The sequence below is a fragment of the Cebidichthys violaceus genome, unplaced genomic scaffold (genome assembly GCF_023349555.1).
Source record: "Cebidichthys violaceus isolate CVI_PGR_0920_01 unplaced genomic scaffold, fCebVio1.0.p SCAF_7, whole genome shotgun sequence".
NCBI lineage: Eukaryota > Metazoa > Chordata > Actinopteri > Perciformes > Stichaeidae > Cebidichthys > Cebidichthys violaceus.
Genome location: NW_027176927.1, coordinates 6000102 through 6025098, shown reverse-complemented (window position 1 = coordinate 6025098; position 24997 = coordinate 6000102). Strand labels below are relative to the sequence as shown.

The 24997-nt window shown below is 41.2% G+C and overlaps 1 protein-coding gene across 3 annotated transcripts; it reads left to right on the top strand.

The window, feature by feature from the left end:
• Positions 1 to 4400: 4400 nt before the first annotated feature.
• Positions 4401 to 24283, top strand: zbtb7b (zinc finger and BTB domain containing 7B). Of its 3 annotated transcripts, none has more exons than XM_068735255.1 (4): positions 4401 to 4797; positions 6700 to 6805; positions 19738 to 20807; positions 20923 to 24283. In XM_068735255.1, the coding sequence occupies exons 2-4, from the start codon at positions 6704 to 6706 to the stop codon at positions 21551 to 21553; spliced, it is 1803 nt and encodes a 600-aa protein (XP_068591356.1). In that variant the 5' UTR covers positions 4401 to 4797; positions 6700 to 6703; the 3' UTR covers positions 21554 to 24283. The 3 variants fall into 3 exon arrangements, with proteins under 3 accessions (XP_068591356.1, XP_068591355.1, XP_068591357.1); XM_068735254.1 differs by having other exon boundaries at positions 4401 to 4816; XM_068735256.1 differs by lacking the exons at positions 4401 to 4797; positions 6700 to 6805 and adding an exon at positions 18622 to 18642.
• Positions 24284 to 24997: the final 714 nt, after the last annotated feature.

Here is a 24997-nt window from a genome sequence, read left to right as displayed (position 1 = left end):
TAGAAATGCTGCTACATCAACCACAGGGAGGATGTATGTAAGTATTGACAGAATAGCAAATATACCTTTTTAATTCAACTCAAACTTGAATGTTGATGACTTGGCACTTTTGGACTTTTGCAGAGCAAACTTTTTGAGACTCTTTATTTTTTGGAGATTTGAAACTGCCATAGATAACTTACCATCCCCCCCAAGAAACACTATGCAAGCTGTAAATGTACAATAAATTACAAGGTTTGTTTATGGGGAATAACGTTCACAAATTATCTTGCATGATATCCACAAAATAAACTCTCAACAGTTGTCAGCAGAAAAAAAAGTAGTTGTGATAAAACAACAATGTGGATTATCTGGATCCAGAGATACAGAGATCAGAATATGAAATACTCACCATGTGTAACTTATAAAGTATAAATTCCCAAAGGGCTGTAAAAACCCTCAGAAAAAACTAAACCTGAGGATATGACCTCAAACTAAATTGAACCAAATTTAATATATCTCTATTGTACTGCAGTGACAGTACTCTATAAAAGAGAAACCTATAAAACCAAAACTATCTGCATGGCTGGAAACCATCACACAGCCCTCAAAGAACTCCTGAAGAACGAATACAAATTTGTATAAATTTGTATGCACATACTCTTTTTTTTTTGTAAAATACTGTTTGGGTCTTGACTAATTTAACAACTAAACACTCCTTTATTGGGAACCTCTATCTTTAAAGGATTGTGTTGTTTCTGTAATCTGATCCTTTCATTTGCATATTTCATTTTAGTTTACTGATCATCGCTTGGACTCGACCTGGTGACTCGGATGATTTGACTCGTTCATGACCTTTGGAGTTTTTGGGACTCGAGAGGTTTATTGACTCAACTTCAACACTGGTGTGTGGTAAAGGAATTTCTTGTGTGAGAGAGTGCTCAATGGTTTACAGCTGTTCACTCAATCCCAGCTCTGCTGCTGCTCCTGCATCCCACTGATCCTGTACCTCTCGGTAGAGGGCAGACACACTCACATCCATGCAAGGTTATTAAGCTTGTGAATGTGGGGACACTTAAATCTCTCCCGCTCTTAGCTGGAACTGAGTCAGTATCCGCGTTTGTGAGGGAAGATTACTGTCTGGCTAAAACACCTGCCTCCCCTTCCCAACTGTACCTTCCTCTCTCTCACACAAATTGATTTTACCTCTCCTCTCTCATTAATGTTCATATGGTTTTTAACAGCCCTTCAGCCCATGTAGGTGAGTTAAGAGGCATTACCATGTTGGATTTACACTTGTTATTATTTGCACACTGTTTGAGTAGCCCCTTCTGAGTCTCACAAAGCAGTATTAATATGTCTGAAAGAGGATGATTGCCTTGTAGCAGCAAATATTTTAGTTTTTTGCTTTTAGGTAATTAAACATACATTTCTAAGTAGGGACATAAGAGAGACTCTAAACATATTTCTACATTTCCACTATAGCGTTATTGATTGTAGTAGATTTAATCCATAAGAACTCAAACCCATTTTTACTGAAAGGAAAATTATAGAGGATATATAACAGACTAAATGGACCACATGGAACAGATTTCTGAAAATATTTTCTAAATACTACCCCCTAGAGCCAAAGATCTGAAATGTTACAGGTCACAATGGGCGTTTACGTAAATGTACTCCTCATTTGAAAATCAATCAACTTGTCCTATTTTTTTGCTTAGTGGGTTCAAAGGGTTAAGATGTCTGGGGACACAAAGATGCATGACTTAACTATGAGGCAGGATCTTACCAAATGGTTAATATACAGAAGGATAGGCCTGTTTATTAGCATGAGTATTTAAGTTATATAAATTGAAATTGACCAAAATAGAAAACTAACTTAATCACAGATGTGGATTATATCTCAAGGAATCATAATAGAGAGAAGGTCCAAAACCAAGTCAAAGCACTCTTCATAATATTAAACATATGTTGAGCATAACATATCAATTAGGTACATGATATTTTCCATCAAAACTCAGTTTCCTGTAGCCTTTCCTTCACAATTATATGTGTTGCTGTGTCTTTCTGCTCCTCGGGAATGTAGATGCCAGTTGTGTCATTTTGTAGATACATGAGTTAAAAGTTTTTACGGAGGGAATTTGGGATATTTCTTTTCATCCCTCCACAAATCAAAAAATTTCAACTGGCATTACAATCCAATTTTGCCAGGTTTTAGTACTAAAATGTTATATAAATCAGGCTATGAATGCTATATAAACAAACTGTTCTGTAAAAACCTTCAATACAACTGGGAAGTTTGGTGTATGTAACTGCTACTGAAGTGGAGATTTCTGGCTCAGAATGTGAGAAAAATCTTGAGAAAATAGCCTTTGAATATATTGATTGTAAAATGCAATACACTTTGGAAGACACTACAGGTGAATAGGGTAAAAAAAATAATTATAATTATAATTATCACCATGAAACTTCCTCAGTGGATTACTCACATAAGACAAATGTTTATGTTGTGAAGTTTTCTGAAATGTTATTTTTATGTATGCAAATAATGCAAATTAGCCATTATGTAATGCTGTTGGTGAATTTAGGAGAAATCTACAGACACAATCAGACAAAGTGAAGTATGTGTATTTCTGGTGTTTTCTCTCCACTAGTCTAAAAGGGAGACATGTTATGGAAGCAAATAACCCCAAAAGTGACAAATTATTAGTGCATGAAAAATGTTTTCGCTTGGGGTGTTTCCTTTTACGAGTGCTGGCTGCATGGTGACCACTAGATGGCGATGACACTTTAATAATCAACACAGCAGGAAGCAAGAACAATAACACCTTTTATATTTCTTAAGTTTGGGTCTTTACAGTAAAATGTGAGATCAGGAGGGACATGTAATTGATGAGGACATGTGAGGAGGAGAAGCCACTGAGGAGCTAGGAGAAGAGGTTAATGATGGCAGACCATGAAAAGAGGTGGGGGGATAAACAAAACTGTAATTGCTGGCTCTGAAATAGACTCAGATGGAAGTCTTTACTCTGGGGCCGCGATGGAAACAAACTAGAGTGCCAGGGAGTTTCTTGGGCTAAAAACGCACACTTGTGAGTATCGTATTCTTCATCACAGTGTTGCATTATATGGTAATAGCCACAGTCTGCGCATACTTGTTCTGCAAGTTTTATCACTGGATTCATATGATCCTCAATTAATTCACCCACAACCAGACTGGAGGCTGCATATTTTGTTCAACCAAAGGGTTTTCAGATTGTTTTATACTAATCATTTTTAGAGGCTAGGAGAAATGAAATATCCAGAATTTTGCAATAAAATAGTAAAAAAAAGTCAAATAAACAGAATTTGTGTAGCAGCACCTCTTCGATTTTATTATCCATTCGTCATCGTCGTCGTCGCCCCCCCCCCCGGGTGGGAAACCAACGGGTTAATACAAACATGGGGAATCAGTTGCATGTATGGAACATGTGGTGCACATGTAGTTTTACGTCTTTGTCTGGTAGCACAACCGCAGAACAAGCACAGATTTAAGGTTTGGGGGTTGGCAATAGGTGGGCTGGCTGAGCTCACCGCAAAATGAAATATAGACTTCCTGCACCCTCACTTCTAAAACCCACCAACACACACACACTCTTGGAGCTACAGTAGACGAGGATGATATTTTAAAAAGCGAGGTGATTCCCATACCCTAACCACTTCAAACAGGAGCTATATACCTAAGTGTGCAAGTTTTTTTTTTTTCTACAGTGAAATGAGGGCTGCTATTTGGTGTCTGTGTCACTTTTCTTAAGCTGGAAAAAAAAAGTGTTCACTCATCTACTGCATTATTCTCTTCAGCAAACTATGGATGATACGTGTTATTTGTGATTCACCACAAGTCATTTAAAAAAAGACCCTGGTGTTGCTCTTTGCTGCTCTTCACACTGGATGTTACACATCCTCCATAGAAGTTTCATTTATCACAATAGGTTCCGTTTAACTTGAACTATCAAGTGCACTTCCGTCTCTCCATCGTGGTCACCTCACGACGGCTACTGAGGGAATAATGCTGAGCCATGAGGATGTGGGGGGGTAGAGGGGTACTAAGTTTATTTTTTAATGAAAATGCGTTAGCGTTTGACAGGTGAGCTATGGGTAGATATCCTTCACTCCGCTTTCACTGCCCACCCTACTCTACCCACCTATGCGCGCGGTGATGCCCGAGGGAGAGAGGAGGAGGAGCGGGGTCTCCAAACCTGCCCACCTCTCTCCTCCCTCCGCCACCGCCACGGCGACAGACACCGCTTTTGGCCTATTGCATCGGAGCCGGACCCCCTCCGTTCTATCTCTCTCTCTCTCTCCCTCTCTCTCTCTCTCCCTCCCTCCCTCCCCTGTGCCCTGCCCACCCCGGCGGTCTCTTCTCCAGCCCTGCCAGAGCCAATCCGCGGCTGGGTGTAAGTAGGGCAAGCCGCTTCCTGGTTCTCAGAAAGAAGGAGCTGGGAGCCGGAGTGGGCCAGCGAAGGCAACAGATAGGGAGAGAGGGGGGGTCACAACAGCCCCGAGAAACCTGCGGTCTGCAGAGACAAGACACGAGAAGACCCGCAAGAAGAAGAAAAAGCGCTGACGCACGATCTGGCGAAGATTAAAACCTCGCGGGTGTCGATCTGAGGACGACAGGACCCCCCGGTGCAGAAGAAAAAGACAAAAGCTGCGAGCACTTAAGAAGAAGAAGAAGAAGAAGAAGAAGAAGAAGAAGAAGAAGAAGTAGGCAGGGTTGGACGGAGTAATCCAGGAAGTGTGGAGGCCGGTCAGGTGGGAGGCGACGAGTCTGAACAGGTGACACACCGGCACTCAGGTAACCGCTTCACCTGCCTGCTGTCGATTTAAATTGTAAATTAGAATTCACACCTTTTAAGTTTATATGTGATATAGGATAAGTGACAAGTCCGTTTGCCATGACAGCGCCGGTTTGCCTCTACCTCCCTCCTCCCTCCCTCCTCTCCCGATCGGGGTCACGGGAGGACTAACTACGTCACGGGTAGCCTACTCGGCAGGCTAACTCTCGTCGACATTCATTCCCAGTTATAATACAGCTGGGCTTTTAAATGCACAACATGAAACGTAAGCTGAGTGGTAGTGGGTTTTTTTTGTTTTTTTTTTATCTCTAGGTGCTGCAGCCGCTGTCTTATATGTTCGTCAGTATCGGCCAGGTGAGAGAGAGAGAGAGAGAGAGAGAGAGAGAGAGAGAGAGAGAGAGAGAGAGAGAGAGAGAGAGAGAGAGAGAGAGAGAGAGAGAGAGAGAGAGAGAGAAGGGTCGGCGGGTACATTTCTGGAGACTCTGCTGCTAATTATAGCCGAGAACACCGGCTGACATCCAAAACCTAACCTGCTCTCACGCACATTACCTGCCTCTCTGCTGCTCATGGGCACGCAGAGCACGCAGTGGATCTGTTGGTTTGTTTAGCCTCCTGCACCTAAATGATCCCCCTTCAGTGGTCTGTTAATCATCATCATCCTCATCATCATCCTCCCCATGGCGCACCCAGTGTTTTATTTTAATCCTGTCACTGTTACAATAGGATGTGTTCAGGCTGTAATGTTAGGTTAGGGCTTTTTGCCTGCCTCATGGGTGGGGAGGGCTGTCATGCAAGTGGGCTTGTGTGTGTGATTACAGAGGTAGATATGTTGCTGACTCGCCCCTCTGACAGACCGGCCTAACAAGCTCAACTGGCTTGGGTTTGGTTTCCCTGTCTTGTGCACAGCCTGTTTGGTTAAATCTTTAGCCGTGCATGCAGGTAGTTAATGCCTTTTGCCCTCTAGTCTCAAGTGTTGTTGGAAGCTTTTTGTTTTTTTGGGCTCAGCTCTGGACTTCAGAGGGGTTGACACATCTACTACGGCCTGAGCTTGTGAACGAAGGGGAAGACAAGTTTCAAAGCTTTAAAAAAATATATATATTTTTTTGTATTTTTGTTTTGTTCCCTGGTGCATGCCATCATGTGAGTGGCCATCTAATGCTCTCTCGTGCTGGGACGACTCCACACATATGGAGGAGCTATCGGGGTTTTAAAATAAATTCTTAGTGCCAGCTCTGTTTGCTTGAGCTTTGTCTGCAACATAATTAGACATCTGTGCTTCATCCCTCGTTCCCGCTGTCCTGACACGACCTCCGTCCTGCTCTGCTTTCTACAGGCACGCTTCTGCTAGCTGATATCTGTCGTTTCCCCCGTGACGCTTCATCATTGTGCGTTTAGTCTGAATCTGCACTTCAGACACGTTCTCCACATCATTTCCTACATTTAAAAAAAATATTTCTTTGAGATATGTGGAAATCCTAACAGTACATTACGTACAGTATGCTGTTAATCACATTCAACTCAAAGAAGTGTGGGTGTGTGTGTGGGGGGGCGCTTTCATAACCTCACTGACTGTTAGAGAATTTATTTTCTGAAGAAGTCAAAGTAGGAAGTGGTCGGTTTCTATCAGCATCTTTTTATTTCTGCTCTTTTACAAGAACCCCCCACTCCACCCCAAATTACACCGTGTGTGTGTGTGTGTGTGTGTGTGTGTGTGTGTGTGTGTGTGTGTGTGTGTGTGTGTTCACATGAACTAAATCCAACCTATTTTACAAGAGAGAAGAAAACTCAATTAGTTCGTCATGTCTTTGTTCACATGGGTGAAGGTCTGACTCAGAGATCAAACCGGGTTCATTTGTTAACACTTCTGTTCCTTTTCTTTCAGGTGTATGAGCTCTGCTGACCTCCGAGCAAAGGACCGAAGAGGAGGGGGACGAGCGAGAGGCAGACGAAACCCGGCACCCATCTTCTCCTGGGTTTATGGACCGGAGGTAGGAATCCCTCATCGTATGTATTATGATTGTTAAAATGGGACATAGACAATCTTAAGAGTTTGTTGTCCTTCAAGTGAAGCAGTTGGTATAAAGTGTCACATCAAAAGGCAAAGGTGTTAATAATTGCTCCAAATGGCCACACTCGATGGTGGCCATGCTGTCAGGGGGATGACAAAGATGTGATTGATTGTACAGGTGCTTTGTTTGAATCATACTGATATCTTTAAGATACTTTTGGGGAACCAAAAGGTTTGAATGAAGGTTGGAACTAATTCACTGTCAAAGTATTGGAGTGAATAGTCACAAAATTTGATTCTGCTTGTCTTTCTTTAATCTCCAAATATACTTATTCTTCATTATATAAATATGTCATCTTAGAAATATGCAACCTCCGGGTTTGAGTGAAAGTGAAGCTAATGAGGAAGTGGCGTAAATGTGCAGTCTTTCTAATGGCCAACAGGGGTCGACTCCTCGCAAAAAGAAGTCTGATCGTAAAGAAGTCTATGAGAAAATGACCGTACTTCTGATTTGTTACCTCAGTAAACATTATACGTTTATGGTCTCAATCGCTAGTCTTCTGCAATACAACATGATGCTCATTTAGTATATTATGGTTCTATTTAGAGTGAAATAGATGATAAAGAAGGGAACGGTGCTTTACGGTGTGGCTACCTTGTCACTGACCAGTCATTACCACGGCTTTCTTCGATCTGGGTGTTTTTTTTTCTCGTTTTAGAACTTTAACCCTTTTAATTGTAACCTTGTGTTCGGCTAAGAAATGTCTCATTGTGCATTCGGTTCTACTTAGCTCCACCCACTCATGTCATAAAAAACGAGACGGTTACGACCAACTGAGAACTGTGAACTCGAGGCTTCAAAACCGTAGTCCATACACCAGTGGGTGATGTCGCAGTGACTACGTCCCCTTCTTATGTACAAGCTACGATGTAAACTAAGCCCCCAGGAAGAGCGCTGGGCTTTGAAGAACATTTTCCTAGTGGACATGGGGCCCAAAAGGACTTTTTCCTGTAGACATACATTTGGGAAAAAGACATCTTTCTTTTTTAGGTAAATCCACTTCCCAAAACGAACACTTAAATATGTCCTAAAAGTTGTAAAATGCACTGCTAGCCGACTCCAGAGTTATTTTCATGCTGTCATTCATGTGACTGAGACACTTGGCAACTTGTACAGGAATGAATAGGAGCCAACGCTGTTCTCTTTATTCATCCATAATGTAAATGCTGGAAGCCGTAATGTTTCGCAAATTTGTGAAGTTGTTTCAACTTGTGGTTGCTATGTAGTGAAATACCATCTCATTACTGTTGTAGGTGTCATTGATGTTTTCATTTATATTGTATAATGAGCTTTTCTAACCACACTAAATGCCCAGTGTGTTTTAACATACTCACGTATACAGATGAATGTAAGAATAATAAATTAATGAAAACATTTGAGATTTAAAAACAAGTTAAATCAATTCCTAAATGATGATAAATGGACTGACTCATTTGAGTTCATGGAGCTCAGCCCGTCCTGTCTGTGTAACACAAAGAAGAGATGTACTTAGAAAAGAGCTTGTCTGTTTTTCCTGATACGAATCATCCAGAACGGTGAAATGTGTATCTGTTTTATTCAGTCTGTCACACCGCAATTTACAGCACAAACGCATTGTTGTGGGGGTCAAACCTGATTAAATATATATATTTTTTTAAAGGATGGAGGAGGCTCTACTTGAAAACGTCATTGTCTTTGCAATAAATATGAGCTGAATAAAGTGGTCAAACTTTTGAATATTTTATAGGCAACCTGGAAGTCAAATCCTCTGCAGCAGACAAACTACAATTGGCTTTTAAAGGAGGTTAGGGAATGATGCCAAAAATACACTCTTGTGTTTAAAACGGGCTTATGATATTTATAGGTTTTTGGTATGTGATATAATCACAACAATGCAACACTGCTTTTGAGAAGCTTTTAAGGCCGTATTGATGTCAGTGTAACAGGCTAAACTAGGACCATTTCTCCAATGCCAACAACATTAACATCTTCTTGAGCTTCAGGCTAAAGCTATGCTGGATAATTTAAAAAGCTTGCAATTAAAATGCACAAGAGAGAATATTAATTATGATAATGAAAAAAATTTGAGTTTTATGGACTGCCTATAGCTCAATTTATGATTCCTGTAATGAATAGTGTATTTTATTAGAGATCATAAAACAGATACCAAATTTAAAATTCTAGTTACTTCAACCGAGAAAAACTCGGATTTCATTTGGTGTGTGTGTGTGTGTGTGTGTGTGTGTGTGTGTGTGTGTGTGTGTGTGCGCAAGTTGGTGTGACATATCATGTGACCTTAGCTTCGCTACACTAGTGACAACCATGTGTCCGTGATCTGGTGGGTTAGGGGGAAGTGACATTAAGTGGTCTGTCAGATGAGGCACACATATACACTTCCAACACATGCATACATTCACACATATATATATATATAAACATGCATGCACACAGTTCCAGGAAATGCTTTAATTGGGGCATGTGAGCCCATATAAATTCCCCCTTTTCATACATGGTTCTTTCAGTTTCATACAAACCGACTGAGCGGGTGGGAGGTGGGAAGAGAGAGACCAAAAGGGGAGGCGGAATAGGAGTTGATAGCAGTAAAGGCTTTTATCTTTGAAAAGATAGATATTTTGAGGTGTCTCACCCTTTTTCTGAGATGTTTCAACAAACTTTTTTGTGAGAAAACCTCTCTATTCTGTACTCTTACTTTCACATTCATGCAACAAACAAGGAGACATTTCCCCTCTGCAGTCAGACTGGTGTGTCATCCAATGCAAGAAATGGGGCTTCGCTTGTCAATATAATATGTTGTGGTGATTATTTCACTGCTGTAACTTATTATGAATCATGTTTATTTTAAAATGTGCAAAATCCATGACCATATCCCTTTGACCACTGCACAAATGGCCCATTTTCACCATATATAGCGGTTGTTTCCCCACTTTGAGGCAGTAATGGCACAGGGGTGACTACACTGTGTCCGTAATTCAGTCTGCTGCTGCTGCTGCTGATACAGTTGAGTCTTGCCCACACTCGATCTGTGTCAATAGAGGAAGTTATGTATCTGCCGTTTCCTCTTTTCAGTCATGAGTTTCTGTAGCATTTGACAGCCCTCCCTCGCTCTCGACCACCAGCCTCGCATCCCACGCCACCCAGCGTTAACCAATCGCCAGGTGGCCGTGACTCTTCTTCTTGTAAAGAGTCTGAGAAGAGAGAAAAAACAGGCTTGAGAAAGAAGAAGGAAAAAAAAAAAAAGCTCAAGGAGTGATCATGATTCAGCTCTTCTAGTAACAGTGCAATTGTTTCTGTACACATTGAGCGGGCGGTTATCATAAATAGGTACAGTGAGACTACACTTCAGGGAAAGTGAGAACAAACACCCAAACATCAGCAGGCAAAGGGAGTCATTGCTGCTGAAACTGACCCCTTTCATGTGCGATGCTCAAAGGGGAACTCCAGCAGCAGATGGAGGCTTTTATTCCAAAAAGGCTGCATACCTTCCCTTTTGGATTAATAAAGTCACTTTTGTTTTGTTAATATATTAAAAAATGACAATGACTTGTTGTTGCAGAAAGGACAGATTCGTATTTTTAAAGTCTTTTGTTTGGACCAAAATTCTCCAATAAAATACGCATTTCTTTTATCGCTTCTTCCTTCTATTCTTCCTCAAGAAATGCTGATCAAACATCCATCATACAAAGTGTGAAATAGACTATCAAGATCTCTATGAGACGTCCATCTGGAAGAGAAGTCATCAGTTTAACCTCATGTCTGTCGTTGTGTTTGCACTTACGCAGCTGTCTGGTTCCTGACTTTTTTTTGACAGCACAGCAGTGGGTGATGCAATTGTGCGGTAGTGGAAGTTATTCTCAAGTTGTGATCCAATTCATGGACTTTAGTTACAGTAAAAACAAACCATCTCCTCCCTTCCCTACCACGCCGTTAAGCTGATTTACCAGGAGAGTAACGCATCTTTCACTCATGTCCTCCGATTTGCCTTTGTTACTGCTCTCTGCTTCTACATATCTTAATGTTGTATTTCTGTTTCTGCTTTCTTCTTTCTTGATCTCTGTCTGAGCTGTTTTCTCTATGTATCACTTTGTCTTTTATTTATCTCTCCATCTGTTCTAGTGCTCGACCATCTTTACTGAGACACAGGAAGAGGAAACTGATCAGGATCAGTTAGTTTTGCGACATCTCTCTCTCTGTCTGTCTGTCTGTCTGTCTGTCTGGAGACCAGCAGCAGTTGTTGAGACCCTCCCAGTGATGTGGCAACTTAAGACAGATGCACAAATATGATATGTAATATCATAATATTATACAAATAAATAATATATAAGTTAATCTAAAAGTGTGTTCTAAACTAAAAAGCTCAGTTCCAAAACTGATTCTGTTGTGTTCTGCAGCTACCGCTCATTCATTTTTGCTGCTATTATTTGCTTTATTCATTCTTTGCATGTATATATTCTCAGGCAGAGTAGTTGACTTAAATGCACTACTTAAATATACATTGAGAAACTGTGAATACCATACAATGAATACACAGAATTAACATCAGCCCACCACCCAAACTGAGGGCTAAATAATAAATATAAGATACTGAGAGTTGTGTCTTCCGAACATCTCCACATTCACCCACACATTAACAGGAGTACACCTACAGTAATCTATGCATACACGTGAATACATTCACAGGTTTAAAGTGTCTGTGTGGCTAAAACCTCTACATATCCTTTTTCTTTGAGCTACTTTATTATTTTAAATGATTAGAGTTGTAGATTCAGTTCTGAAATAATTTTCACATCTGCAGTTTCTGTTGGACTGCATTGTATAGTTAGATATTTAAAAAATAATAATATTATAAGTGTCACAAACAGATTTATAGTACTTAGTAATTATTGCGCTAATAAATTATGTTGAATATATTGTCAGTTGTTTTTTTTATGTTCAGTTTCAAATGCTAGATAGAATAGCTAGAATAGATGCACAAATGCAAACATTTGGTAAAATCTGATGTTATTTAAAATGTTTCTTCACTGTTTATGGGTACATGTTCATGTGAAATCCATTAGTTATTTTATGAATTGCTTATTCATAAAAAACCTTAATAGAATTTTAGAGTAATTTATTAACATCACTCACCTTTTTAAATAAATAAAAAAATATTTAAAAATAACATTATTAACTTTGGAACTACTTGCATAACGTACAATTACATCCATAACATGGCCTTTAATATCACTCTACATACACACACATAAAAGGGACAGTGCTGCTAAATATGTAATTGTTTTGTTTCTGGTGTCTATTGACAAAAAGCAGATTTTTAGTTGTGGAATTTTTTCTAGTTGTGAATGTACAATTCTTACTGTATATAATACAAATATTTCTCAAGGTAATCTTTAAAACATAATGTAATCAAGAAATATATTTACAAAACATTAACATTGTCTCCTCTCCATGTGAATGTTTGATGTAAAATGACTTTGGATTATGATTTTGAACCCAAGGGTGAAACTCGCTTTTGGCTCTAATGATAGAGTTGGCTTCTACCACATCTGCACACACACACACACACACACACACACACACACACACACACACACACACACACACACACACACACACACATGCGCGCACACACACACCTGTGAGGACTCTTGCTACTTCCTGTGACTGCGTGCATGGGTTTTATCTCCCAGTCGTCATGTCACTGCTTCTCTCCCTTCTCTTTTTCTGTCTCCCCCCTTCCTCTCCCCTTGTAACTTAACTCTGTCTCCTCTTGTTTCATGTCTCCTCGCTAACACAGATTGTTCGAGGCCGGGACTAGATTTTCCTGTCTTAACCTCCCCTCTTCTTTGCTTTATCTCTGAGTATATCTCTACACCCACTCCCTGTTCACTCACTCTCATGTGTTTCTCCTCCCCCATACCTCCTTTTTCTTGTGTGATTTCTAAGAACATGTGTGTTTTTAGAAAACGTACCTCCCTCATGTTCCTTTTGTTGTCTCTTTTTCAAATCTTTTCCTCTTTCCAACCTCAGATTTATTTCTTTTCCTGCTCCTGCTCTTTCATATTTTCACAGTGGCAAACAGTGCAGAAATGTTACATATTACACTAATTTGCTAAAAAATTACAAAAATATACAATGTCTCTTCAGAATCAAAAAGGTGTAAAGAAGAAATAGCTTTACATTGTATAAAAATTATTTTTTAAAAATGGGCAAATCATCACTAATGGATGCAACCTACTCAGTGTATTATAAAAAACTTCAAACATGGAGACTAGTGAGTAAAACCACTCATGTGTTTAACTTAGTTGTAATATCTTAGTAAAAAAAACCAATAAATTAAAGATTAATGGTACAGTATGTAGGGTTGCACATAGACCAGGGTAATATATCAATATAATCTACATATCTTATTGTAATATGAGGCACGGGATCGTGTAGGGATTCTTTTACTGGTCCTAAAGGCTTTATTACAATACAATATAATTCTCTGCTGTCATTCAACCCTTAAAGTTGAGTAGAATTACTACCAAGTTGTCTTGTGAGAAAAAATCTTTCATAAAGCCCCAATATTCGTTCCCAAAAATATACTTAGTTGTTAAATTGAAAGCGTTTATTTAACATTATTAGGATAATTGATACCCTTACAAAGAGCTTACTTCTTATTTATTTAAACTTCATGTTAGAACTTGGTGAATGTTACGGGACAGAGCGCATATGTGCATCCAAATGTCTCACCCGTGTGTGGACAAACTGATAATCCTCACTTTGCTGTTCAGGTCTGGCATGCAAACTGGCTGCTGTTGTAGCTCGCAGTGGAGAGTTTGTGGTGTGTGAGGGCGAGGGGATAAGGGCCTCCGCTCTGCCAGCCAAATGAATAATGTAATGTGCTCTTGGAACTAAGACCACAATGTGCGCATGCGTCCACACACACACACACACACACACACACACACACACACACACACACACACACACACACACACACACACACACACACACACAACATATAATGCCCCAGTTACTGTAAAGACAGAGGAGGGCTTGGTTGCAGGGTCTTCGTGAATAAAAGACTGAAGTTGCTGCTGAGTAACATCAGCCCACTGGACCTCTCCTTATTTTGTCTTTACATTCCTCGTTATGTCCTGTCATGACAGGCTGCAATCATTCTTATTATCATGATGGTGTCTCAAGTCTCGTCTTTGACAAATTCAAATGCAGATTCAAATTCTCCCCGGTTGCATCTGTTTTTATATCTCCTGGTGGGATGCAAATGTTCAGTCCAGGGGCAACTATTGGGACACAGAACGGGTGGAGCTTGTGTTTTATCTCCTGGCAGAGACGAGCCGTTTTATTACAAGACCTGGATGTGTCAGCTTGTGTATATTCTAGTGTAGTTTTGTATTTGTTGCCCGCAGATAGTCCTGTGAAAGCACTCTGTTGGGCAGCTTTGGTTTGGCAGATGTGTGTACTCCCATCTCTTCTCATTCCCCCACGTTTCCTCCTCCCCTACTCTTCCTCAGAGAAGGTGTCCCAGCACCACACTCACTACCCCAAATAAGTGACGTGAGGATGAAAACTTTCTTTCTTAACCCTTAAAATCAGTGTGTCACACAGAAGAACAGTGGTGAGAGGAAGACGAGTGTGTGGAGGACCTACGGTATGAGCTTGTATCTTACTTTCCGTGGGTTTTACCGCTTTCTTGTTTTTCTTGCACAGTGGTAGTTCAGCAACATCATTTGTTATGTTGTGATTCTGAATAACTTCTCGAGGAGTGGGTTTTATCTGAATGAAAAGACTTGTTTCATTTGCTGTACGGAACTGCTCCTTATTTGTGATGTTACTGTTATAAAGACATTCTTTAATGTATTTGAACTTCTGCAATATTTAGAAATGTATCTATACAGGTATTTTATAACATAACATGTTGGACATAGAAACATGAATTATTGTTGCTAAATTTTGTTACATGTGCTTTTAAAATTTTACTCTTATTACCTTTTTACATTCAAATTAATTCATGACTTTGTTCAAATCTAAGAGTTATCCAAAAACTATTTAAGTACTGAGATAGCTGTCACAGCACATACAACCAACCGTACGAGCTGACATTAACACACACACACACACACACACACACACACACACACACACACACACACACACACACACACACAGTCACAAACGGGCACTTTGGAAAACATCTGACATCAGAATTCATAAAGCATTTCTCCTTCTCCCTCTCCGCCACAGTTTTCTGTGAATAGTATAAAGTCATATTTTCCCCCTTTAGCGCTGGAGCCTGATATAATTGAGGTGGACTGGGAAAACGTACAACCTTTAACGGAAAATAAGACCCATAAAAATAACACTAACGGTTCTAGTTCCAGTCATCACACACTTGAGTGTGAGCGGAGGGATTTCATGATATAGATGGTGCAAACTATAACCTGCTTTTATACTGAAGAATACATCTTTGTGTGCAGGTTTGGTCAGTTCTGCTGCTCTAATTTTCCTGGCCTCCAACCATATTTGTGTCAAGTGAGTTACTCCGAGTCGTGGAAGTGGACAGTAATGGTGGATTTAAGTTTCCATTTCCTCGTCAGTAAAAACCAGTCCTCGATGGATTCTCTTCTAAATGTTTCATTTGATTTTTCTTACTTTTACGGTCTAGTCATACAACTTAGTTCTTTCTTTCAGTTTGTGACACTTGGCCTGACAGTTGGATAAAGACAGAATTATAGAAAATATCCAGATGTTATTGGCAGTTCTTAAAATGTAGTTATGAACATATTACATCCTTGTTGTTAAGAGAGAGGAAGAGTGTGCACATAATGAAAGCAAGGGATGAGGAAACCGTAGAGTTGCAGAGGAGGTTAATTCCTCCACCGTCGACAAAAAGAGTAGGAGGTGAAAAAACAAAGAAAGAGATGAGAGCCAATAGTTGAAAGGATAATATCTTAACATCTGTAGCGTTAATGCGTAAAAAGTGATAAAATGGCAGATTTAGTTGAGATAAAATATTAAGTGAGCTTTTTTTTTGTGGTTGTGTGTTTTGGAAAGATGAACAATTACTTGAAATGGCACCTAAAGGCAAACAGCGATATCAGTTATTTCACTTTATGCCTGATTAGCATGAATAAACATAATTGTACAATGACAGTTTTTATTTTTAATGATCATAGTTGAATACAGGTTTGTAAACTAACATTGTTTAGTTTGAAAGACAAAATGTGTTTCTGCCTGTGGGCTGTTTTAACATTAGCTACTATATGTTGGAAGATTCGGCAACTTATGCAGACATGCCCTTGGTTAGCAACAAAAAAACGAAACAAGGTGACAAGGAAGGAGAAGAGGGGATATGAGCAGTGTGCAGCCTGCGTGTGTGCGCGTGTGCATGGTTGTGCATGTCATCATGTGTCAGTATTAAGTGACTCACTGACAGACAGAAAATTTATGGGAATCATTGCAACTTCATTGCAATCTTATTATTTTCCGAACACGCCTGTGTTCTAAGGAATATGCCTAAAATAACAAGCTCGAACCACCAACCACCCATGATGCTTCTTTTTTTTCTTTTTTTTCTCTCCCCTGCGCCGGAAATTTAACGTGCGTTGTTGTGTGCTCCTCCTGAAACCCCTTTGTGTCTCGCTTGTCTGCACTGCTTTGTTTGACATTTCTGTTTTTTGTGTTTTAGTGACGTTTCGCTCATTGAGCGGATTTCAGAAATTGGGCAAAACATGATATATTGTGTATTTATGCACACAATAATTATTATCAACCATGCTGTTTTCCTGTGGATGCATTTAAACAATGATTACCGTTGATGTTAAATGAGACATTCAGGTCTGTTATCGTGTCTACTTACACACTGAGACAAACTGTACGCATGCAAGGTCAAGGGATGCTTTTACACTTTGTCCTACTGAGGCTCAGGTGGTGACCTTCTGATGGGTTTCTTTCTCCCTGTGATGCTTATTTTCCAGCATGTTATTAGACATCTGTGTATTATGCAGGGCTGCAACTAACAAGTCATCTACACATTATTTTCTCTGTTAAATATTTGTCCAGAAAATAGTGAAAAATGCCCCATCACAGCATCTTGTTTTGTCTAACCCACTATTCGAAATCCAAAGATATTCAGTTTGCAATCATATAAGACAGAAAAAAGCAGATAGTCCTCTCATTTGTGAATCTGGAACCAGAGAATTTGTGGAGTCTTTGCTTGAAAAGGGACTTAAATGATTGATCTATTAGCATATTGGTTGGTATAAATGGGATGTGGTGAAAATACAAAAAGAAAAGAAAAGTGTCTGTGTGTGTGCAAGAGACAAAGCAAACACATGCCTCTTAACTTCCTCACTCTTCTGTATCAGCGGCTGCAGCAGCACATGCCGTCCTTGTTGCCTCAACTTGTAGAGAACTCTTATGAAACTGCTTTGGCTTGAAAAATAACAGTAAATATCTGTTATAGAGAGCGTGGTGTTTTTTATTTATCTATAAAGTGCACTCGGTGACGTTTAGCATGCCCGTGTTACAAAGGGAGAGCTTTCTGCACCAGGTTGTGTCTGTAGTACGATGCAATATGGTTTTACTCTCATATTGCACCTAGCTGAATGTTTGTTCCTGGGTGTAATATGACTCATAATGCCAATATGATTTTGGTTCTTACATGATTGTTCAACTTTGACACTCTGTGAGTTGACTAAAAAAATATTGGTATTTCTGAGGTGCTTTGGTTGCATGTGTCGGTTTCCTTCCTGTTAAACCAGTTAAATTGATATGTTGGGTCTGAAGCCTGAAGGTTATTTATTCTACAACATCCACAGTGCCGCCATGACCTCAGATAGACTGCTCCTGATCTACCTGTCGGCCTCTTTCTGAACGGGGAGAGGTCGACGAGGAGTTGGTGTTTATCGGAAAGTGTTCGGAAAATGGGCCGTTGGGTTTTTGGCGAGAGGGGGGCGCGTAGGCGACCTGGGGGGGAGGGGAGGGGTATCTTCTGAATCCGCTTTCGTCACTATGAACCCTCTTTTGATACAACAGGAAGGAAATTGAGTGACAGACTGCGAAAGAGGTAGACATCCCCAAGGATGAACACGTTACCCCGACTTCTGACAGAGAGATCAGTCCTTTAAGTTCTATCTAAGGGTTGAAGGAAATAGAAAAAAACAAGTGGTTTTCAAAGACAGCAGAGAGTTGTAAGGCGCAGAAAGATGGATACCATGAGACACGCGCTGCCTCGTCTCCGGCTGACTGTGCCCATGCCCATGAAGACGGAGAAGGTAGGCTGAACATTTGGGTACTTTAGCTCGTCCTGGGGATGAGAAAAGGAACATTTGGGAGGTTTGATATCGAAGTGTTGGCAAATTTGTGAGAGGTAATTATTTACCTCTGTACTTTTGTCCTTTTTTTTGTTTTTTAATGGGTGGAGTACATTTGTATGTACGCAAGTAAGTGTTTTAAATAGGCGTTACGTTCATCACAGAACAGGTTAAATGTAACAATAGTGGGAGGGGGAGCCTCAGATTGGCACGCATTGTGTGTACGGGTACGTGTGTGTGTGTGTAAGTGTGTGTGTGTGTGTGTGTGCTCTTGTCTGTGTGTGTGTTTAATAGGGTGTGTTTTGGAGCAGGTTAGTCAGGTGGATGTACCGTCGTTGTGCAGAGCCCTCTGGGCACTGTGTGAACACTGTTATTGGATGGCCAGGGGGCTGCCAGTTTCTATGGGAGGGAGATGAAGGGCAGGGAGGGGGAATCTGGAGGGTGAGTTGTTTGTGGAAAATCTGGTCTGCTCAGGTGTGTGTGAGAGATATTGTTGAGCAGGTATAGTGTGGCCAAGGTGAGGTGCGAGCTTAGGGAGTCAAAGTAGAGAGTTGTTGGGTCTTATTACCGACAGACCTTGTTGTGTCTCACAAAGAGAAATAAAGAAAGGTATTGTCCTTTGACTTGCAGTACGATATTTCACCTTCGACCCAACACTCATACCTCTGCGTTGTCAAATTTGCTAATCTTGTTTATTGGGTTAAAAAAAAAACTGTCCGTATGGTATATGCTCTGCATCAAGTTTGTGAATGACGTGCTTTTATTCCAGTCGTCGTAAAGATTGTAATCATTATCTTGCCGTTTCTTCCTTCCTCATTCTTTCACTGGTACTCCCCCCTTTCACCCACAGCCACAGTAACTTCCTCCCTGTCCCCCGCTTCATTTTCTTTCTTCTCTATCCTCCATTTGTCCCTCTCTCTGTCTTCTCCAGGTATTTTAATTAAACAGCTAATGCTATAAGGGTTTCACACGGGAATTAACCTACTGCCCTTTGGCACATATCGTACATTGCACAATCCTGCATCCTTTCCACGTCGTTGTTATCGATCATTTGGTTTTATCTGTCTCTCTCTCTCTCTGCTCTAATGGTTATTTCTCCCTCTTGCTGTTATATTTTGCCTCTATTGCTGACTTCGTCATCTCCATCGCATTCGCCTTCCGGTGCCTCAACCCCCATCTCACTGGCCAAAATCACCGCCTCCTGATTTAGTAATCTGGAGAGAAAGTACGGGGGGGTAGGATAAGGGGGGAGGGTTGTTGCTAAGCCCGGTTTAAATTGTCCCTCACGTGAAAGAAACTCCTTGTGTCAGTCACGCTACGGAAGATTTACTTTTCGGTACTTTTCGCTCTATGCTTGGCTCTCTGAAAGAGGAAGAAGAAGAAGGGTATTCTTTCAATGTTGGAAAGATGGAATTAATTGGAAAATATTTTATTCATTTTAAATGCTGATTGTGAAAGGTACAAATCTGTCAATTGCTCCATTTGCTCAGACCTCATTCCCTCCACTTACCTGATCTTCCTTTTTCTTTCACATAGGTGGCAATGTCTCCAGGAGAGGACGGTCTGATTGGGATCCCCTTCCCGGAGCACAGCAACGAGCTCTTGTCCCACCTAAATAACCAGAGGAGGACAGGCCTTCTCTGTGACCTCACTCTGACGTCCCGCGGGGCACGCTACCCAACTCACCGCTCCGTCATGGCCGCCGTCAGTCTCTATTTCCGCGGGCTGTTCGGGGCGGAGGAGGGGGGCGGTGAGGGCGGAGGGGGTTTCAGCGTGTGCCAGCTCGACTGCGTGGCACCCGACGCCCTGGACGCCCTGCTGGAGTTTGCCTACACTGCCACTCTGACCATCCCCAGCTCTGGGATGAGAGATGTGCTGCGAGGGGCTCAGCTTCTGGGCATCCAGTGTGTGGCTGATGCGTGCAGAGACATCCTGGGGGAGAAGGTGGAGGGGGAGATAACAGAGGAGCAGAGAGACCAAAACACAGCTAATGAGAGGATGGCGGGGGTAGAGAGCAGGGTGGAGAGAGGGTCTCGAAGAAAAATGGACAAAAAGAAGATGAAAAAAATTTCATCACATCACATCAACTCCTCAGTTTTTAACCCACCACCTGCTTCTCCCATCTCGCACCCTTCACCTTCGTCCGACAGCTTCCGCTCCCTGCCGTCTACCCAGCCTCCCAGCCCCGAACAGGAGGAGCTCCGTGTCAAATCCAGACAGAACGGAGATCCCAGGGCGATCAGAAAGCCAGGGAAAGGGGCCACACTAAACGGAGGGCTCCTTCACTGGCTGCATGAGCGCCCCCATATAGCCCACCCACCTCCTGTCCCGCCCTCAAATGACAAGCTGTCAGAGGATGAGGACATGGAGGGTTTCGGTGACGATGGTGTGCTGATGGAAAGCACCTCCGTACCTACCTCTGTAGCCGATCGAGGAGCGGCGGCCTCGGCAGCGGGAGGTGGGAGAAAGAGGAAGTCTCAGACGCCCCAGCAGTGCCCAGTTTGTCAGAAGATCATCCACGGAGCAGGAAAACTGCCCCGACACATGAGGACACACACTGGAGAGAAGCCCTTCCAGTGCTCGGCCTGCGGAGTCCGTTTCACCCGGTACAGGAACAACTCTCGTATAATTTGCACAAAGATTTACAATGTATTGCAATCTTTTATTCTTGTTTCTCACTTTTCCCTTCCTTTCGCTTCATTCTTCATCTTCCCTTTTTAGGAATGATAAGTTGAAGATCCACATGAGGAAACACACAGGCGAGCGTCCATACCCCTGCCCTCACTGCCCTGCCCGCTTTCTCCACTCGTACGACCTAAAAAACCACCTGTCCCTCCACAGCGGGGCGAGGCCCTTTGAATGCCCGCTCTGCCACAAGGCCTTTGCCCGAGAGGACCACCTCCAGCGTCACCGCAAGGGACACAGCTGCCTGGAGCTGCGCACACGTCGGCCCAGACGTGGGGCTGAGCTTGGGGAGGATGGGAGAGGGGATGAAGGCGGGAGGGAGCAGTCCAACCCTCTGGAGGCCTTGTCTTTACAGGCCCACTCCTCCGCGTTCTTCCCTCACGCGGTGCTGGATGGCGGGAGTGGATCCGGTGTCGGCCCCCCGCTGATGTTTCCATGTGACGTCGAGAGGGAGCGATCCCTCGCCCTTCAGGCTTTGGCTCAACTTGGGCCTCACAGGCTGGCCGGCTATCCGGAGCTCTTCCTGCGAGGTCTGGAGCTGCGAGGGGGCCGAGAGGCAGAGGGAGAAGATCCAGGAGGAACCCGGTCGCCGGCTGCGCAGCGTGACCGATGGGCTGATGAAGTTGAAGAGGAAATTGGAGAAGAGGAAGTGGAGGAAGAGGAATAGTAAAAAGAGGGTGTGTGTGTGTGTGTGTGTGTGTGTGTGTGTGTGTGTGTGTGTGTGTGTGTGTGTGTGTGCGCGCGCGCGTATATGTGTGTGTCAGTGTGGTTGAGCATCCACAGTAAAAAAAATCTCACTCAGGTGGCTGGACTAATGACCTGCTGCTCCCACATAGAGCGCTTACAAAATAAAAACAACTAAATGATATTAAAAGAAAAAAATGGAAAACGGGTTTTCTTAGATATTTTAAATGTTTGTCTTCTGGCTCTTGGCGTTTTTATTTCATTTGTCTTTTAGATTTTATTTCTTGTTTGCTGTTTAATTTCATGTACTTCAGTTTTGAGCTATTTGGTTTGATTTTTCTAGCTGGACATGCGTGTGTTGAGTGTGTGGTAACTGGGATGCTTTTCACTATGCAAACTAAAATCCAGAGCTGCAACATGAAGGGAATTTTGAAGATGTTAGATTGTAGTTACAATATAAATGTATTGATTCAGGTGCAATTCAGAAGTCATATCACCTAGATCACAACAATGAGTTTGTGTGCCCGCTGTCCTCTGGTGGTTAACAGTGGGAACGCAGTGTAATTAATCAAACTCATTCTGTACATTTGAAAGCAATAATGTTCGTTGTGTCTTTTCTTGTTAGTGTAATCTCTGCTTTGAGTTGGTGCTTAAACCAAAGATTTTTAGTTGAACTGTTTTCTTAAATCCTAAGTTAACAGGGGAGGAGAGAGGTGAATTGTAGCCAATGTTGGGTTTGAAGAGAAGACTCTTCCCAACGGTTTTGATAGCCATGAGAAAGAATCTGCTTCCATGTTTGAGTGTTTCAGAGCCGTAGAGCTCTGTGTTAAATGCCTGACCAAAAAAGACAAAGTCTGGGTCAATGAGTTAATGTTGATTATGTTGAAGATGATTCTTCTTTTCCCAAAGGCTGTGGATTTCAGTCTTCCAATGCACTCATTTAGGTTCCTTGTTTGAAAAGAAAAAAACAGAAAAGGGGCAAAAGGTGAGGGGATGAATGAGATGGCGCCCCCCCTTTTCTGTACTTATTTATTTATTGTTATTTATTATGGTTCTTCTGCTGAAACTCTTTTGTGAGACCAAATCAAGGAGGGGACACAGATCACAAGTCTTACAAAACATTGCATTGCGTTAAATATTTTGACTCAACATCTCCATGTAACTTACCGCCTTTTTTATGGGCTGCTTGGCTTGTTTTGGCGATTCTTCCTCGAATGCATTCTTTGCACATTAAACCCTGTCAGGTACTTAATAATACAGGCACATTCCATCCGGGGTTAAGAAACGGGAACTGAGCAAGGAAAAAGTCAGGGGGTTTAAAACCTTTTTGATGTAACTGGAACACAAAATGACTTTGTTTGACATTTTCAGCATGCTTTTCTGTTGTTATTTTAACATGTATAGTACTGTATCACATGTTAACATGGCAGTTCTTATAGATCGGCCACCGCTGTGTCTAAAGGGGCCATTATCCTTTGAGTTAATCTATCTTTGACCAAAAACCTTTTTAGTTTCGTCATGCTTTCCTGAGACCAGTACATTAAGGCCTTTCACAGTGTGTGATGCAATCATTAATGGCTTTAAACAACGGCAGTTGTCTTTTTATTCCCAATCCTCTTGAAACCCATGCAGACAGAACATGCTGTAGCAGTCGCGCTGTACTGGCCTTGTGTGCACTATCCGCTCCTTGTTGTGTAGTAAATCTTTTTTTTTATTTTTTATTTGTAGTTTATTTGCACTATGAGATTTGAGAGCTTCAAGCCTTTTTGTCTGACCTTCTATATCTAGTCCATTAACTCACTCGATAACATTTAAGATTGTGATTGAAATACTTCTTTAAAACCTGCATACATTGAATACTCTTCCTCCTGCATAATAGTACAGAATTAATAGTCAATATGATATATATTGGGATGAAGTTGCCTTAGAATTTTTATTTTTTTTGTGCTGCAACTACTCTCAGGAATTCTTGAGCAATGCACTAAGTGATTATACAAAATATAAAATGGGAAGCAATTGTTTGGTGCTGTCAGATGATTGACTCTCTTCATGAAAGTATAAGGCCAGTAGTTTCAAAATCAGAATCAGAAATGGTTTATTGCAAAGTGTGTTTGCACATACAAGGAATTTGACTTAATAAATAAAAAACAATAGTAAAAAGGAAATGGAAATGTACGATAGAATATGAAAAACAAACGAATATATAAGAATATGTTAAAATATGTATGTTATTAAAGTGTCTGTAATCCTTGTATGTGCAAACATACTTGGCAATAAACAGAAATGAAAATACGAGATTTTGTAGATTTCTTACCATTTGACAGTTGAGAACCAAATAATGAAACCTATTGTGGGATAAAAAATAGGGAAATAATAGGCATGACGGTAAACTACTGGCCTTACTGGAACTAGTCCTACTGGAATATCAGTATGACGGTTGGTCTTGTTCATGAAGGGTGTTGGTGCTCCCGGTCGGGGCTTTGTGAATGAATGAGGGTTAACTGATGCCAGCTGTGAAGTGTGTATTTCTATGTGAGCGGTTTGTTTTCTTGGCTTTGGTGAAGGGACATGGGGTCCGGTCTGTGTAGAGACCCCACTATCAGGGATACACTTTTGTCTTTCCGTTTTTAGTGGAACCTTCTCAGAGATATTAATTCATTTTCCCATCATTTGTTTCAGTTAATGTAAAGAAAATAAAGATATCTAAGCTTGATCTTTTCCGTGTTTCTGTTATTGATTTTTATTACAAAAACAACTCTTTCAGAGCTTTAGTAAAAAGTTGATTTGGTAATTAAAGAGTTGCCAACATGTGCAGAGTAGGACATTTTACAGTTGACTTGTGCTCTCTGGTGGACAAAATAGTAAGTTAGGATAATATGACTCTTTGAAGTAGATGTTCTTTAAAATATACTTAGATGTACATACATCTCTATTAATGCTATCCCCCTTGGGTAAAATATATTCTTTAAATTGAAACATCTTAAAATAGCCCATAGGTTTTTGGACTGCTCACTTCCTGCCCACTACTGCTTTCTTAATCTGAAACACACTGACTTTGTTCCAAGTTGCATACTTTTTGTTTTCACTTTTAGTACATACTGCAGCTGCCCTTACAAAGTACGTACTGTTGCATGCAGTATGCATTCAATTTGTAAAATACTACTTTTTTATAACATGGCACCTTGAACTTGACCCTCTTGTTCATATATCCGCTGCACAAAGGACTGTGAGCCAGAGCAGCCAGAAAAGGCTGGCTAGCATACTGTATTTGAAATACATTTTCTGGCACACTAAATAGTATCTGTATTGGAACATATACAATGATAATGGAAAGAAGTAGGCCTTTTTCACAGCTATCATTCTGACATGAAGAGCAGGCATGTAACACCTGTACTTTTCCTATATGACAAGTCAAAATGTCTGCTGT

Coding starts and splice junctions, on each gene's coding strand:
- zbtb7b (XM_068735255.1), top strand. CDS start 6,704: ATGAGCTCTGCTGACCTCCGAGCAAAGGACCGAAGAGGAGGGGGACGA. Junction 6,806..19,737: donor CCTGGGTTTATGGACCGGAG/GTAGGAATCCCT, acceptor TCTTTCACATAG/GTGGCAATGTCTCCAGGAGA. Junction 20,808..20,922: donor TGCGGAGTCCGTTTCACCCG/GTACAGGAACAA, acceptor TTCCCTTTTTAG/GAATGATAAGTTGAAGATCC.